At 42.5% G+C, this 18,033-nt stretch overlaps 2 protein-coding genes across 2 annotated transcripts; one reads left to right on the plus strand and one right to left on the minus strand.

Moving 5' to 3' along the window:
* The first annotated feature begins 876 nt into the window (after window positions 1-876).
* On the plus strand, window positions 877-4,350 carry LOC110529699 (POU domain, class 3, transcription factor 2-like). The gene has a single exon (XM_021612145.2). The coding sequence runs from the start codon at window positions 882-884 to the stop codon at window positions 2,223-2,225; it is 1,344 nt and encodes a 447-aa protein (XP_021467820.1). The 5' UTR covers window positions 877-881; the 3' UTR covers window positions 2,226-4,350.
* A 6,475-nt stretch (window positions 4,351-10,825) lies between these two features.
* LOC110529220 (failed axon connections homolog) lies at window positions 10,826-17,989 on the minus strand. The gene is made up of 6 exons (XM_036985177.1): window positions 17,293-17,989; window positions 15,102-15,237; window positions 14,703-14,899; window positions 14,220-14,437; window positions 13,734-13,850; window positions 10,826-11,356 (listed from the first exon to the last, which is right to left on the minus strand). The coding sequence occupies exons 1-6, from the start codon at window positions 17,550-17,552 to the stop codon at window positions 11,070-11,072; spliced, it is 1,215 nt and encodes a 404-aa protein (XP_036841072.1). The 5' UTR covers window positions 17,553-17,989; the 3' UTR covers window positions 10,826-11,069.
* Window positions 17,990-18,033: the final 44 nt, after the last annotated feature.

Here is an 18,033-nt window from a genome sequence, read left to right on the forward strand (position 1 = left end):
CGGGATCCAGTGTGGGTGCATGAATTGCGAAGTTTACCAAACAGGCACAGAATATAGGGGCACTGTGGGCACCAGTGGGTTAGAGAGGATATTTATTCACCACTCTCTCCTTGGCCCCGAGGTGCACTCTTCGCTTGCCTCCTTTTATTTGCTGTGTCGGCCGAGCAAGCTGCTCGAATGGGCCCTTTGGAATGGAACGAAAAGAAGAGGCAAATGCAGCTGTGACGTGGGCGTTGTTGTTCCATTCAATGCGCTCGCTATGGCAACGGGGCAGAGGGCCGGGAAAAATGCGCTTCTTCTCTTTGGACAGCATCGCGAGAGGCAGCTGGAGGCTCCGTGACAGTTAATATCCCACTGCTCTGAGCGCAAGCCTCCATAAATACAGGTCTACACAAAACAAGGATTTTCTCAAAATGCAACTCTATAAAAAATGAAAATGTAAAAATATTATACTGTTTGGTGAATAGGTCTAGGCTATATTTATGCCAGGTCGCAGTTGTAAATGAGAACTTGTTCTCAGCTAGCCTACCTAGTTAAATAAAGGTGAAATAAAATAAAAATATTTGAGCAAAAAATTATAAACATTTGCACAAATGATATAGCCCATGGTTCTTATGGATTTTTACGCATTCAGTTTGTGGATGTTTCTCACAAAAAAATATTAATAGCCTACTTATTCAGGATACATTACATTAATCGAACATACTAATAAAAGTTTATCCGAAGGTAAAGTTTAATGACTCGTTTTTTCCACTGAGATAAGAGTATATCCAGTGTTTCTCAGTCAACCCCAGCTTTTCACTCTGCCTTGTAGTTTGCAGCAGGACTGCCAGTATTGTTGGGGCGAGTGATAGGGGCTTCTATAGAACCTCCCGTGACCAATGAGCGTGGTGCTGTCAGGGGTAACCACATCTGTCAACCGTTCTTGGCCAATAAAGAGCGGAGCGAGGCGGACCTCAGGTGCGCGCCTCTGCGTCCCCTTGGCACGGCGCCAGGGAGAACGAGAGAGAATCCTAGCTGCCCCGTGGCGGAAAAGAGTAACTGTCAAAGGAAGCTTCTTTAACAAGAGAGCTATCACTTCGGCTCCGAGAGTTATGGCGACCGCAGCGTCCAACCACTACAGCGTCCTGACTACCCCCAGCAGCGCGCCGCCGCCGCACTCGGAGTCCGGGAGCATGCAGCAGGCAGCGGCGTACAGGGACGCGCACACCCTGCTCCAGAACGACTACACGCTACCCGGCAGCGGTCATCCCCTCAGCCACGCGCACCAGTGGATAACGGCTCTGTCGCACGGGGACGGGGCTCCGTGGCCGTCGAGTCCCCTCGGAGAGCAGGACGTGAAGCCAATTCTACAGAGCGACCGGGAGGAGCAGCAGAATTCCGCTAGTCTACAGCAACAGCAGCAGCAGCGACATCCTCACCTAGCGCACCAGGCGCATCACGACGCCAGGGCATGGCGAACGAGCACGGCCACCACGCACATCCCCGGTATGGCGACGTCTGACGGCCAGAGCCTGGTGTATTCCCAGTCTGGGTTCGGCCTGGGGGGAGCAGAGCAGATGCACCACCACTCCTTGCGGGACGAAGACCACCACAGCCACAGCCCGCACCTGAGCGAGCATGGAGGTGGGGGCCAGTCGTCTCTCTCGCACCACCAGCACGGGGGACACCCCGACCACTCGGACGAGGACACGCCAACTTCAGACGACCTGGAGCAGTTTGCCAAGCAGTTCAAGCAGCGGCGCATCAAACTGGGCTTTACCCAAGCTGACGTGGGGCTAGCGCTCGGGACCCTGTATGGAAATGTATTTTCCCAGACCACTATCTGCAGGTTCGAGGCGCTTCAACTAAGCTTCAAAAACATGTGTAAACTCAAACCACTGCTTAACAAGTGGCTGGAGGAGGCGGATTCCACCTCCGGGAGCCCCACCAGCCTAGATAAAATCGCGGCGCAGGGGAGGAAGAGGAAAAAGAGAACCTCCATCGAGGTGGGCGTCAAGGGGGCTTTGGAGAGCCATTTTCTCAAAAGTCCCAAACCCGGCGGCGCAGAGATCACCTCCATAGCGGACAGCCTGCAGCTGGAGAAAGAAGTTGTGAGGGTTTGGTTTTGTAACAGACGGCAGAAAGAGAAGAGGATGACGCCCATTGGAGGACAGTTACCTGGAACTGAGGACATGTATGGGGACACACCACCTCACCACGGCGCTCAAACCCCTGTACAATGATCTGAAAGCCGTTATAGTAAACACACGGATCCCTAAAGGATATGAATGACCTTTATGTTTCTCTGCCGGGCCAGTTAGCATTGGACTGTCGCCAGTGCTAATTTTGGACCTATGGAACACAGTGGGAATACCGAGTGTTGGAACTAAAGCACTACACCCCAGACACAGCAAGAGCTATGTGGAGTTTTCATGCAGTGGAGATGCTACGCGCAATAACGGCTACATGGACCGTGTTTGGTGTGTGTGCTAACCAAAAAAAAGGTTCAATATCATTGACATCAAATCGATGTTATGGCCAAGACGTGTAAAAAAGAAAGACAGTATAGGCTGTGTGCACGAGCCTACCCGCGGGAAACAGGCATACAAGTTGCAACCGACAGTCGGTAAATAAACGCCATCTTTCAGTCATAACAAAAGCAACAGGGGTTTAACACGGTCGAAGCTCAATACACCTGCTGAACCATTTAATACTAGCCAGTGTCATCACCAGCGTAATATTATTTAACCTATTTGTATTGTTATTATCAATGTATTATTATTATTATTATGTTTCTACCACAAAGGCAAAGCATATACCATGGTTATACGGTGTATTTCCAGAGTCATAAGGCATGCATACATGGGAGAAGGGACATGGGATATATTGAGATGTATTTTGAGATGTATTTAATCAATAAATCAATATGATCAATATTTAATCAAGTTAATTTTAATCAAACATTTGTCATAATTAGTTTCAGTTTGACTAACTAGCCTATATTTGAATTGCAGTTGGTTAATGACCATCAAAATAGTAAACACAGTAGATAATACACTGTCAACAACATATTTACCAAGGGACAATATCTCAGTTATATATGTGGTCAGATTGTATCCAAATAATCTAAACCTATTTTCTTCATAAAAATTCAACTGTCATATAATAGGCCTAAATAATAATCATAATAACAATAACAATAATAATACAGTAATAATAATTGTGGCTTGTGTATGCCTTGGCAAGGCACACACCACGGGGTCAAAATAACCATGAAAATGAATTCATTGTATTTTCCCTTGACACTTCGTGACGTGTCCATCATCGTGTACATTTGACCGTTCTGCGCGACTTTTTACAGTAGGCTATGTGTTGTATTAGTACATTTATTTATGTGTTTCCAAAATGCTGTGACCAGAAAGACCGAGACTGTAAAGACCCATACCATATCACTGAAGCCTGCCATTTGCCTTCGTTTCGTAAGAAGAAAATAACGGAATATATATGTACCAGCTCTGTCTTCAGTGGCTCTAATTAATCTATACAATGATTAATTCACTAAGAAGAATTATTCGTGGGATGTAACTTTATTTGTTTTTGTATGGCTTTGTATGTTTGTTTGTTTGTTGAATTTCCTCTTGTAGACCAGTGCCAAAGCACAAACACGTGCACTTGCTCTTGTGCCACTCAACTTGTGATATGTAGGCTCTCTGACAGCATGCAGGGTCGGGGTCAACTTTGGCAATTCCTGGACTAAATTCAAAACCAATGACAATAGTCCAAATGTGTAAGCTATTTCTAGAACTTGGATTTGAATTTGAATGGTGTCAGGAGGAGGCTGATTCGGGATTTGAAATTGAAAGACAGAAAATGGAATTAAATTAATGGGAAATTCTCCACATAGGCTACTGACAAAAAATGGATTACATTGGTATAGCAAATCTATACCCCCCCCCCCCCCCCCCCCCCACACACACACACACACACACCAGTCAAACTAGTCTAATATTTCACTGATAATTACATAATAAAATGTAACATAGGCTTATTTTATGACACAAGTAGGCCTTGAATTAGTGAAAAGGCTCCCTAGGAAAATACAAATTGAGTAGGCCCACACATTCAATACAAAGAATTTGTGGAATTCAATTTAATTAAATTGTATTTCCTGTCATTCACATTCAAATGTAAATATATTTTCTTGACAATTCAAATTCAACTCAAAAGGTTGGATTGGATGTGAGTTCATACGTATTCTGAATTGACCCCGATCCTGTGACTGATCAAAAGAAGGGGAAAATAAAATAAAAATTGCACAATTTCTATATTATGCTTTTTGTCATTAAAATGTATTTGTTTTTTATAATCCTTTTGTATTCTGTTCATATTATTTGAGCCTGACGAATGGATCACGGCTGTCACGCACAACGCTGTCGCAACAGGCTTGAGCGCACGAACCTGCGTTATAATTATGGATTTTATCAATCTGTCTTGGTTGCTTGCACAAAATGTCCTTCAGCGGTTTCCGATAACTGTATATTACCGCTGATTTGCACAGATATTGTCTTGGGAAAAGAAATCGTGTCGTTACAGAAGTAGCCTGTTAATAACATTTATACAAAAAATTATATTGTTCTTACTTCGACGTTATTTCTGTTTCCACTATTGGAGTCACCGTTTTCTACATGTTGCAAAGGTGTAGGCCTACAAAATAAAACAATTGCGACAGTTATAAAAACAATTTGCTTTTAGACGTCTTTATGGAGAATATACGATTACAGTGTTTCTAAAAAGACCCACATTTCTTACCTGAAATGCAATAAAATCGCAGAAAAACGATATGCTATTACAGGTTATTATGTGTAGACAAACGCACCAAACTTTGGGCCCAGGACTCAACACACGGTCAGATAGCGTACTCTAAACTAGCAGTCATGTTTGAACATATAGGCCCAGTACTAATAATTTCTCAAATTCAGTCAATAAAAAAAAAATCTACATTCTCGACTACCAATACATGAATGCGCTATTGAATAAATATTTAAACTGGTAAATTATCATTTTTGGTAACTTTCACTTTCAAAATGCCAATGACATCTTTTTTGGAAAAGGAGAAAGACATAAGTGGCTATAGACAGGCTTACCGGGAACATCGGTGGGATTGTATTATTTGGGCCTATAAATTAAAGCTAATTCCACATTTTGAGAATGTATGAACAGCAAATTATTATGTTGTGATGTAGGATAGTTGTTGGTTGTATAGGAGTGTTTATCGTCGAAAACATTCCTGATTTCTGTATAATAGCTTACCATTTCTGCTTCAGGGTGTCCTGTCCTTTTGCAGTCTATGTGGTCCTGCTGCCTCGGAGGAAAACACGGTGGGGTGCTGCTCCGTCAACCTCTGTAACAGCCTCAGAGTGCCATCTAGTGGACTGTACTGTGTATCGCTTCAGGTTTGGCTTGTGATTCAAACAGCCTATTGGTGCTGTTTTTATCACTGAGCACTTACATCTCTGTAAGAGATGATCTCATCTTCTGGCTCACTCTCCTTTTTATATCCTTGTAATAATCTAATACAAAGTCATCTGCAGTCGAAGAAACCCTGTGTCGAACAGAGAGAGAGAGAGAGAGAGAAAGAGAGACTGCCCTCAGCGAGGATAAACAGATCCTTGATATTGGCAATAGGACATATATGTCAGTTTGCAGGGATCTCTACACTAAAGTTACAGTAAGGGAAATGCAGCCTCATGTCTTCACACACAGCATAGTTCATTATGAAATGTAAGAAATATACAGTATTTCAGTTGTGCAGAATATGGCCATACTGTTTGTATGCATGCGTTCACAAGAAAGAGAGTGAAAAGAGAAGTGTGCGTGTGTGTTTAAAGGAAATAGACAGAAAGGGAAAAAACATTTTAAAAAAGAGAGAAAACACCATTTATGTGTGTGGGAGAGAGAGGGGGAATGAGAGAGCGAGAGTGTGTGTGTAAACCCAGCTCTCTGGAGGACCCTGCTGCCTCGATTCTGTCCTATCAGCAGGCGACCATCTGCCCTGCTCCCGGCCCTCAAGCTCCTACAGGCACTCTCTGCATTATTCATGTCATTACACACACACACACACACACACACACACTCTGAGTCCTCTGCCGCCGGCTCCAGCACTGTAGTCTGCCATCTCTGACTCACCAGAGCTTTATAATAATAGGATGCTGCTCCAGTGCCATTGTCTGAACTGGATTTCCCATTTCAAAACAGAGTGAGGCAAGACATGAGAGAGGAGAGCTACCCACTGTCTGTGTGGAGAGACCCTTAACGGATTTCAATCACAATACGGCCACAGACTGAAAATGAGCCAAAGTCCTCCAAATTGTATTCTTTAGCTCTTATTCTCTGTCTTTAACTTTCTGTATGTCTGTCTCTCTGTCTTTACCTTTCTCCCTGTCTATCTCGGTCTTTCCCATCATCCCCCAGTCTTTCCCCACTCCGTTTTAGACCCTTCTCTCATGCACCCCCCTCTCCTCACACATACATACACAAAGAAATGGGCAACCAGGCTAATCCTCTCATATTGTTGGCTTGGCTTAGTATTGTCTTAGCACACTAAGAGGGACACTGAGACAGATGTGCGGGTGATAACACAAATTGATATACTCACAGTATATCACAGTAAGTGATGATAAGATATGTCTAGGGGACCTATGGAGTTGTATGACGTTGAGCCCTAGATGCTGAACTAAGAGAGAGAGAGAGAGGGAGAGAGAGAGAGAGAGAGAGAGAGAAAAGGAAAGAGAGAGAGGGGGGCAAAGAGAGATAGAGAGAGACCAACAGAGAGGGAGGGACAGAGAGAGAGAAAGAGAGAGAGGGAGAGATACCAACAGAGAGAAAGAAAGTCAGACAGTATAGTACTGATAGACAGAGTTAGCAATCCTAGATCTGCTATCATGCAAAGGTAAAACACAATAGAAACAAAAACACAATACAAACTAAAACACAGGTAACCACAGTAAAAAAAAAAACACAGGTAGAACACAATAGAAAACAAAACACAGGTTACCCCCCCCAAAAAACAATAATAACAAACTAAAAACAGGTCAAATCCAATGCCATTTTCTTTTCAAAATCACGCATGGTAAAATGAACACAGCTATATTTAATGAAATATTAGGAGTAATTATTTTTCATACAGCCACTCATCTCTAGTGGTGATACATTCATAGGAAGTTCTTATCTATTATGTTACAGAGTTTTTCTTTTAGCTCATATACACATTTTCTTTTTCTGCTCACCTATATCCAGTATACACTATGAGAGTCCACACATGTTTCAGCACACACAACACAGACTGACTATGTAATATGGCTCTAGTAGTCTAATAGCACAGATCTCAACAAGGAAGTGAAACAATAGGACTGAACTCTGACCCCTGACCTTTGCTATCTGTAACGGAGTGGAACAAAGTTGGCCATAGACACTGATCTAAGGTTAGTTTTGCATGGCCCTCATGGTTAAGGTATAGATTAGAGGAGGGACAGCTGATCCAAGATATGTGACCATGGGCAACTTCTATCTAGTATCCTAAAGAGGACCCTGGAAAGCCTATGTCAATGGTAACGTTCCACTTGGCACAAAGCTAAGCGATGAGGTATGGTAGGATGAGGATGACACAATCGTTTTTTGGTTTGTTCTGAGAATAGATGTGTACTAGATAAGGGACATCATTAAGCATGCCCATTGGTAGTAGGGGTTTGACACGTCTACTGGAACAAATCATAATCATCAAACATTATTTTAACATGTCACGATTCCACGGTTGAAATTGAGATTACGTCATAGTTTTGACAAACCAATGGCAACCCAGTTCCAGTAGAATAAGACAACTGCACACAACATAGACGTACAACGAAAACACAACTCGTTACCGTGTTCAAATAGGAGAGAATCTGAACAAAAAACTAAAAACCGAATTGGCAGTATTAGAACAAACGTACAAAAATATATAAGAAAATAAATAGCTACATTACATTAGTGCAAAAATAATGCCTCATAACATCCCCTCCATAAATACACAAAACAAATAGAAAACAAATAAATAGAAAATAAATCATGTAGACTACATATAAATACATAAATAATATGCTGGCACTGGCTTAAGCGGCCAACACCAAGGCTGTGTCTCTCCCCTGGCTCTTATAAGTGAAGGCAAGAAACATGCAGACAGGGTATAGGGAGTGACACAGACAGTGACAGACTGGTATACATCATCTATACACAAAGGCTTATGTATCACTGTGTAAATTCACACCATGGTACCCCCATATGGAGGCGGACTCTGTTTTGTACTCAGACGTGGCGACATGTGGTTTGAGCACTTTCATTGTGCAGGAGAATTAACGTTGCAATAAGGTTTGTAGAGGATCTTAATCATCATCAGCATCACCATCGTTACCATTACAATCAGTATTATCATCTTTGCATTACTAACCACTCCTCCCTCCTTAGAGAACCCAATCTAGCCACACTACTTCACAACTATTCTCTGCTGCCATTAGACAAGTTGAGAGCCCTGCCAAGTTGAGATCCCTGTAACGTCTAATGTGGCCATGTGTATCTATCAGTATTTGTTTATGTACATGTATCTGTGTTTGTTACTGTATCTATCTGTAACTGTGGCTGTATATGTATCTATCAGTATCTGTATATGTACATTTATCTGTGTTTGTTACTGTATCTATCTGTAACTGTGGCTGTATATGTATCTATCAGTATCTGTATATGTACATTTATCTGTGTTTGTTACTGTATGTATCTGTATATGTACATGTATCTGTGTTTGTTACTGTATCTGTATCTATCTGTAACTGTGTCTGTATATGTATATATCAGTATCTGTATATGTATCTGTGTCTATATTTGTATTTGTATCAGTATCTGTGTCTGTCTCTATGTTTGTGGCTGTATCTGTATCTATCAGTATCTGTATCTGTGTCTATATCTTTAATCTGTGTCCGTATCTGTATCTGTGTCTTTGTCTATATATGTATCTGTGTCTATCAGTATCTGTATCTGTGTCTATATTTTTAATCTGTGGCTTTTTGTCTATATATGTATCTGTGTCTATCAGTATCTGTGCCTATATTTGTATCTATCTGTATATGTGTCCTTATCTGTGTCTGTGTCTTTGTCTATATATGTATCTGTGTCCGTAACTATCTGTATCTTTATCTGTAACTGTGTCTATATCTGTAACTGTGTCTATATCTGTAACTGTGTCTATATCTGTATCTGTGTCCGTATCTGTAACTGTGTCTATATCTGTATCTGTGTCCGTATCTGTAACTGTGTCTATATCTGTATCTGTGTCTTTGTCTATATATGTATCTGTAACTATGTGTATCTTTATCTGTATCTATATATGTATCTGTATCTATATATGTACACTTCTGTGCACGCTCAGCTGTGAACACCCAGCCTGAATGCCTGTAAGTTGTACGCCTCGAAATCAACACATGACGTACGATGACTCTACACCCCACACACACACCAGAAATAGGCTAATTAGAATAGACTGTTTCACTGTTCCACACAGCCTACTATTAAGTAAGACTAGCAACCAAAACTGCGGATTATAGTAGTGGGTTCATACTTAGCACAGAGTGAATTGATGCTTAAAGCAACAATGACCATTCTCTTCCTTCTATTTCTAGATAAGATTCATTCTTAAAGGGGGGTGGACAGACCAGCTATATGTGATGAAAACTGAGATGCTGAGCAAAAGCCTAAGTGTTCTTTTCATCTATTGCATCTTCGTGCTCTTTCTCAGGCCTGAGGTACATACATATGCACAGACACACTGCATCACAGTAAACATTAAGACAGGCCAGCGTAGAAACGTAGATAACAGATAACCAGCAGGGTAAAGTGTGATTTTCATTGGCACCTATCAGCCATGCAACTCCATGTCTATCTAGTCTATTTCTACATGATTGTTTCATCCGCCCTCAATGGCTAAAAGTACACACAACTAAGGATCTCCAGTAGTTTCCTCTCCTCCTCTTCTTTTCTTCATCTACTATGAAATAATTGGACAAGTGGAAGAAGAATTGGACAAGTAGGCATCCACCATATTGCTTTCACCTATCCAATGTTTTCAGATCTGTGCAGATTATAGAGAGGAGATGAGGAAAGGAAGCCACTTTAGACTTTTGAGATGTCCCCAATCTACAGTATCTGCAACTCCTCCATAACATCAGACTATTCTAAAAAGGATTGAGGAAATATTCAATGGCCTGACTGCAGATGAAAAGTGTCAGTTGGGGGTCACCAGGTAGTTTGGTCATATTTAACAAGCACTGAGATGTTGTATGGGAGAACCACATATTTGCATTATATGACATTGGGATCATATATGTAATTAGCAGGCTATCTATACTATATATACTCATATTAAATCAGATTTGGGATCTGATTACATATTTATATGGAACTGCACTCATCTGCATCTTGTCTGAACAGTGTCTGACATATCAATATAATATCAATAGAATGATTCATATTTTGCAAGGACGCAAGTCACAGGGGTCAGTACGTCAAACACACAATGCATCTCAAATTGGGGGACACAGGTAACACACACCACGTTGTTGCCGTGGTAACAACAACTCGACAATGCAAAACTGGGCAACAGGCGTTGATGTCACCCAGGTAGAGGAGTTTCTCAGCGAAGCCGTCATTAACTCCTGATCTTTCTTTTTCTCAACTCTTTTCTCCATCGGGTTATCTTTACCTCTTTCTATCACTCTTTGGCTGTTTTTCTCTCTATTCCTATTTTACTCTGTTTTTTTTCTCTACTTCTCTATCTCTATTCAGTCTTTCAATTCCTGCAGTCCATTGTGTGTGTAGAATCTCTGAATCCATCACTCATTAACACAAACAACAGCCTCTGGCAACAGAAATGCACCCCAGTAGTTATTCCCTGCTCAACAGGTACAGGGCATTGTGTTTGGGGGGAGGGGGAGGGGGGGGGGGGGGGAGGGGGCACGAGACCCATCCAGGCGGTGTGTGTGTGTCTTGTGTGTGTCATAGGGCAGTCAACACTTGAGCTGCTCCATCTCAGAGCACTCTGTGTCCATGTCCGAGTCGCAGAGCGAGTGGCCCGTGAGGTCACTGTCTGGTGAGATTGTGTGTGTGTGAGGAGGGCTGGCCTCGTCCTGGAAGGTGTCTGTACGGGAGTAGAGCCCCAGGTCCTGGAGTTTGGACGGGGAGTCGTCGTCCTCTGTGGTGTCATCGTAACAGAAATCCTCCAGATCAACGAACCACTCGGGCCAGAAGCGCCGGCGGATCCTCTCACAGTAAATGGCCAGGTTAATCAGCTCGCCTGGAGCGGATAGGGTGGGTCAAAGGTCAACACAAAGGCAAAGGTCAACAAGCTCAGCTGAGAATGGGTCAAAATGTGGTGTGTTATATTCAATAAAGATGGAGTCTATTCCAGTCTGATTGCTGTCAAGGTTTCTTCCTCATCACAGTTTGTTCCCGTTTTTTTTTTTTACATTTGACAATGTTATTTTGTGTTTCCACATCACCACACAAACAACACAAAAACAAAACATCCACTATACAACACATTCCCCAAGGTGATCAACATATGATTTCCAAATTTCCTTAAACACTTCTGTTTTTTTTTTTAAATGTTATAATATACAAAATCCAACGTTATGTAGCTAGATTGTTCAGTCCTCCACTTTGTTATTGAAGGTAAATATGAGGCCTTCCAATTGAGGGTTCCACTTTTTTTTGCAGCAATTGGACAGATCACAAAACTTTCTCTGATATTGATCATCAATATTTACATTTCCTAACAGACATAATCGTAGAGATAGATGGATATACATTCATAGACACAATGAAATGATAGAACATGCATTATCCCAAAATGGTATTACTTTATCAGAAGACCACAGCATAGGCAATAGGGTTCCTTTGTGCTTTTTCCATATCCAACAGAGATGTGACATTTCTGGGTGCATTATATTCATTACGGCAGGAGTGTAGTAAGTCCTATGAATTATCTTAAATTGCAGTAGTTTATGTCTTAGGTTGTAGGAGCAGGTTTTAGCATGTGCACATATCTGTGACCAAGGGTTCTCCTCAATTTCATCCTTTAGATATAGAGTTTCAAATCAACCCTTCACATAACTTGGCAAATCAACTTCTTTGGCATATTTCTTCTATGCTAGATGCCTTAGGTACATCCAGATTCTGTTGACGCAATTGAATACGATTTCAGAATACGATTTATTCTGTAAGAAGTTAAAGAAATCGGCCTTGGATAATCCAAATCTGTCTTGCAGTTGATTGAAAGACAGTAGAGATCCATCATAGTACACAGGTTCAAAATGCATGATGCCACTTTGGAACCAGGACTTAAAGGTGTTGTCATTAAACACGTTGTTCCAAATAAAGGCGCCTGGCAATATTGGGTCTTTGAATGGAGAATCATTGGATTGTCCGTTTTTTTCTTGGACCCGAAATAGTGAATATATTTTAGATCCTAAGGTATTACATTTATGGCTTTGATACTCCTCCATGCACAGGATAGTCTGCTGTCCATTGTTAAGTGAACGGCAGGTGTGCAGCCCAGTAATGCATTTTCATATGAGGTAGTCCAAGACCTCCAGCTGCATAGGGTAAGTGTAAAACAGTCAATTTGACTCTTGAGGTCTTTCCATTTTAAATAAAGTTGGAGAGCAGGCCATGTATTTCATTTAAAAAGTTGGATGGAATTGAAAATGGCAGGACCTGAAATACATCAACCTTGGTAATATATTCATTTTGGATTATGTTGACCCTACCTAACATAGAAGTGGAGAGAGATCTCAGTCTCTGAACATTGGACTCAATCTTATCTAGTAAAATAAAATATTAGATTTGACATGCCTCCTCCTGATTGCATGGTATCAGTACACCTAGGTATGTCATATGCATCTTTGTTCATTTTAATAATGTACTTTCTAAGCTTGAGAAATCATAATTTGAAATGGGCATTATTTCAATTTTCTCCCAAATTCGCTTTGAATCCTGATACAGCAACACATGTGTCTAACAGAAGTCAAATAAATGACAGAGAATGTTGTGGTTTAGATAAATAAAGTCAAATGTAATCTGCATACAATGATATCACCTGTTGATCTCCACCAATCTCTATTCCCCGGATTGAGCCATGAGTTCAAATTCATGCTAGGGGTTCTGTGGCTAAAGAAAATAAATAACTAGACAAAGGTCATCCCTTTCACGCTGCTTTGGAGGATTTGTACAATAGCTCAATCCAGGAGATAAATGCCGGACCAAAACAAAACACTTTAAAGACAGCCACCAAATATGCCCATCCCACCCTATCTAATGCTTTTTCAGCATCTAATGATACTGACACTTTTGGAGCATTCAAGTTTTTAGTTTGACTTATTATATTGAAAAAAATGGCAGAGATTGTTTGATCTGAGTGAATAAACTTTTGTATTACTGTTTGTATGCCAAAAGCCAATACTTTAGCAATGATTTTGTAATCCACATTCAAAAGGAATATTGGGCGGTAAGATCTGCATATGACAATGGTTCCTTATCTTTCTTTTTAAGTAGGGTGATTTCCCTCACTGTTGCCCTAACTTGCCCTAACTTATTTTTTGGAACCCATGTAGGACCTTTCTGGGGAGTAATGTTAACCATGACACGCAATGTGGCTTGTTGGTGAAACTCACCTTTGATGAGTTGCTCTGGCCTTGTGCCCGGCAGGGTCCACATGGCAGGGGCTAGATGGCTGAACACAGTGGCATCCACCATAGACAGCTTAGGACCCATCAGGTACTTCTTATCACCTACCCAGAAAAACACCAAGAATCAGGGGGCGAGAAGAATGTTGTATGGAAACAAGGGACATGGGGGTAAAATTTTGACTGGAAATTAGTCCTCATGGTGTAGTATCCTACTTTCTCCAGAAGAGGACAGAATTGGACAATGTATCTTGTTATAAAAAGGATGCTCCTTTAAGCACTTGAAACTGGCCATAGTACTGTAAACCCAAGTAAGTTAATTAAATCACAATGGAACCTACAGCTGGCCTTAGCCCTAGTTATGAGATTTACAAGGCTTGTAAGGCTGCAGACTGTACCTTGTGAAATGAGATGGGGATGATGATCTGTAGGATTGTGATTTTAATGATTATCTACAGTATACCCTCACCCTACCGAGTAGGGTGGCCAGCGTCCGCATGTCCTTCTCCATTAGAGCGTAGACCTCCTCCCTGGTGAATCGTCCAATCCCGTGGCCGTACATCTCCCTCTTCACGATGCTGCCAGTCAGGCGACTCAGGATCCACTTGAGTAGGTCACTCAGTGGCCCACTCACTGCCAGCATCTTCTGGGTCTCCTCCAGGTTGTCCACCCACTGACAGTACGCTATGGTCCTGTCATCACACACAGACGTGATGTTCGTTAGGTCAACAGTATCTCAAATCCATACGCTGATAAAGTGTGGTCCCGATGGCACAGTTGGTTGGAGCATGGAGTTTGCAACACCAGGGTTGTGAGTTTCAAGGGACAGATGTAATGGTTTGCGACCCAATCACATTCACTAGTTTATCATCCTATCCCTCAGTATCAAATAAATTAGGTCTCCCAACAGAGCAGCATCTAGTGGATGTCTTGCTGTAGTGTCAGGAAGTGTCTCACCAGTAGAAGTGTTCCTCCACCATCTTGGTGACAGCCTGGGACACAGCCTTCTCCGGGGGACTGAGGTTCTTGTTGAGGCTCACGCCCAGCTTCTCCTCCAGGAAGTCGATGATAAACTCTGTACCAGACACCTGCTCCTGGTTGTACTCTATCCATGGCATCTTCCCCTGGGGAGACAGCTTCCCATCAAAGTAGTTCTGTATGACAGAGGGAGAGAGAGAAAGGAAAGAGGAAGAAGGAATTTCAATGGTCAGTTACTCTTCAATAGAAAATGACACCATGTTAGTTACATCAAATAATTCAACTAAGCACCAACCCAAACATCACTCTCTCTTTCTCTGTCTCTCTCCCCCTCCCCATCTCTCTCTCACACACAAACACACACACACACACACACACCTGGTAGGGCAGGTCCACCATGCGCAGGTAGGTCTCTAACTTGAGGCAGAAGGGGGAGAGAGATGGGACACCACTCTTTGGCCTGGAGAACTGGTGGAGGATGATGGTATCTTTAGAGTTCAGCTCCTGTTCTTTCCTATGAACCAGCCAGAGCAAGGCAGTTTGAGCTCCACATTCTAATCACTCATTCTTATACATTTTATTGAAAGCAACTTACGGTTAGTGCATATATTCATTAAATATGTGTGCAGGCCTCCCGAGTGGCTCAGCGGTCAAAGGCACTACATCACAGGGCTAGAGGCGACACTACAGACCCGGGTTCGATCCCGGGATGTGTCGCTACTGCGACACCCATGAGGCAACTGGCCCAGCGTCGTCTGGGTTAGGGGAGGGTTTGGCCAGCTGGGATGTCCTTGACCCATCGCGCAACTCCTTGCTGGCGACACACTTTGGTCGCCAGCTGTATGGTATTTCCTACGACACATTGGTGCGGCTGGCTTCCGGGTTAAGCAAGCAGTGCGGCTTGGCAGGTCGTGTTTTGGAGGACACATGGCTCTCGAACTTCACCTCTCCCGAGTCCATACGGGAGATGGTAGTTGCAGTCTTGAACTAATTGGAAATCAAAAAATAAATGTGTGGGAATCAAACCCTCAACTCCGAAGTAGAAGTGCAATTGATGTCCCAATTCAAACACACTGTACATTATTTTAAAATCTCTGGATATCTGGATCCCCTAGTAGGCTATAGTGCACACATGACACTTCCACGCTTTTACATACATCTGGAGTTGATTATAGGCTAATGATCAAATTGTACTTTGAAGATAATCAAGGAAATGTTCTTAGATCTTACATAACAATCTCAGGTGCTACAGTAGATCCCGTTTTACAGCTATCTATCATAGAGAGCTTTGCACAATACCCATGCTGAAACTTTCCTCGGGCAAGGGCGCCATTGCCACCGGGACACTACAATGTCAAAACGAGTAGGACACAGCCAAGTGAAATATTGCAATACATTATCATGGTCACTGTAGCTGATCCTATTACACGTTCGTACTGACCAACATAGTCACAAATAGGGGGCTTATTAAATGAAAAAAGTTGAAAGGGAGTTGTTTACAGGTAGCCTACTACTTTGAAGGCGCTGAAACACTAGGACCGCATGTTCTGAAATACTGAGGAGCTGTCCATTTAGCAGTGGTGCTGAAATGCCCACATACATCAAAAAACAAACGTATTGATCCAGTTATCTATAGAATGTAAAGCACTTCGGTGTAATGACATATAGGGAAAGTAAATGAGACAGTAACTACTTAGAGATCGATTTAAAATGGGTCTCTAAGATAGAGTACAGGCGGAGCAAAAAGAAGAGCTATGAGAAAACACACATTGCTAGCCACATGTAAAATAATAATAATAATAATAAAAATAAAAAACAAGACAGTCAATCAAAATGCCCTTCTGTGTATACAACAACAAGCTTTAGGCCACAATGATTTCTATTGGTGTGGTGTGAAGTCAATTCAACTCGAATCCCGCATCCATCTATGAAAGAGTGTGTTTATCTAGCTGAGTTGGCCTTGGGGTTATCGTTGCAGGTAACCCGAGATGTTTTTTTAAGGACCGCAGCGACCAAACTCAATTCCCCGAGACGTTATTTCAGCTAAAATCTAGGGATTCTACTGCGAAGCTGCAGTTTTCGGTCACAGATGGTCAATTCCTGTTAGCTAATACATATCCGGGCCTGGATTTTAGCTGTATACTTCTCTCAAGTGCGAGGTTAGTAAAGGTCATTCTATCACAACCGCAATGTTTTTCTATACTGCAAGACTCGACTCGACAGAAAACGAGAAGACATGTTTGGCTTGGGTACAGCCATCTAGCCAATATCACATGCCCTGTCATCCCATGCCCTTGAGAAATCGTAAATAAATAAAAGAGTCAACCTTTGCAGCAATGAAAATGATCTTATTGTATTTACACACACATATCTCAAATACCAGGCTTCACGCTACATATGAACAAATCAATGGATGGTTTTAATTTGACATCTAGTCCTAATAGCCACAATCACTGGAATACGAAGAGGCATAAATAACATTTGCGTGATTCATTGGTTAATTTATTTTCTTTCCATAACGCGACAAACATGGAATCTCCGTTAGGCTGCATTCATTTTGGAAGCCTACCTGATGGCGAGCAGCTCGTGCAGTAGATAGGCAGCGGCGGCAAGCAGAGCGCCCCCGGTCAGATAGAGCGTTTTCCGCCACCACGAGTCCGACCCAAGGAGCGGCATGATCCCGCCGTAGTCCTGCAGAGGGTAGGCGATGATGTACCCATACAACGAGAGCTGCTCATTGGAGCCGCACAAGCCGAAGGAGAAGTTCTGGTTCCGTCCAAGATCAACCACAAACGAGCGCGTCCAGGCGAACCCGACGCGCCAGTACATTCTCTCTCTCAGTGGCCTTTTTCTGCCTTGCTTTGGCCGGTTTTGGCTTCATCAACGGGGGCTTCATGCGTGCAAAGGGGTCGTTGCGATGCGGGATGCAAGGAAGAAAGGGATAGGGGCCATCTCGCCTGGCGGTTGTCCCGTCCCCGCTGCGGGGTCGGTATCCTCCGCAGCCGATCGTCGCCGCTCTCTCACTCTGCCGCGGATAAGTGACGTCACGATAGCTGTACCTTTGAAACTCTGTTTTTGCGATCAGTTGGGCAATAGCATAGGCTACTCAATGGCAATAGCATAGGCTACTCTACTAAAGTCATATAGGCCTAACTATTGTATGGTGGTGTAGCCTATGACTTTTATTTGTTGCAAGATGATCAGTAGTTCTAGAAACTTTTAGACCATTACAAAATTAAATCCAGGCAACACTAGAATGTAGGGTAGCCTATACAACTGAGTTAGCCTCGTAGGCCTAAAACCATCCTGA

The sequence above is a fragment of the Oncorhynchus mykiss genome, chromosome 8, assembly GCF_013265735.2.
Source record: "Oncorhynchus mykiss isolate Arlee chromosome 8, USDA_OmykA_1.1, whole genome shotgun sequence".
Classification (NCBI taxonomy): Eukaryota; Metazoa; Chordata; class Actinopteri; order Salmoniformes; family Salmonidae; genus Oncorhynchus; species Oncorhynchus mykiss.

Coding starts and splice junctions, on each gene's coding strand:
- LOC110529699 (XM_021612145.2), top strand. CDS start 882: ATGAGCGTGGTGCTGTCAGGGGTAACCACATCTGTCAACCGTTCTTGG.
- LOC110529220 (XM_036985177.1), bottom strand. CDS start 17,552: ATGTACTGGCGCGTCGGGTTCGCCTGGACGCGCTCGTTTGTGGTTGAT. Junction 14,438..14,702: donor GTGGAGGAACACTTCTACTG/GTGAGACACTTC, acceptor GTGTGATGACAG/GACCATAGCGTACTGTCAGT. Junction 13,851..14,219: donor GACGCTGGCCACCCTACTCG/GTAGGGTGAGGG, acceptor TTTTCTGGGTAG/GTGATAAGAAGTACCTGATG.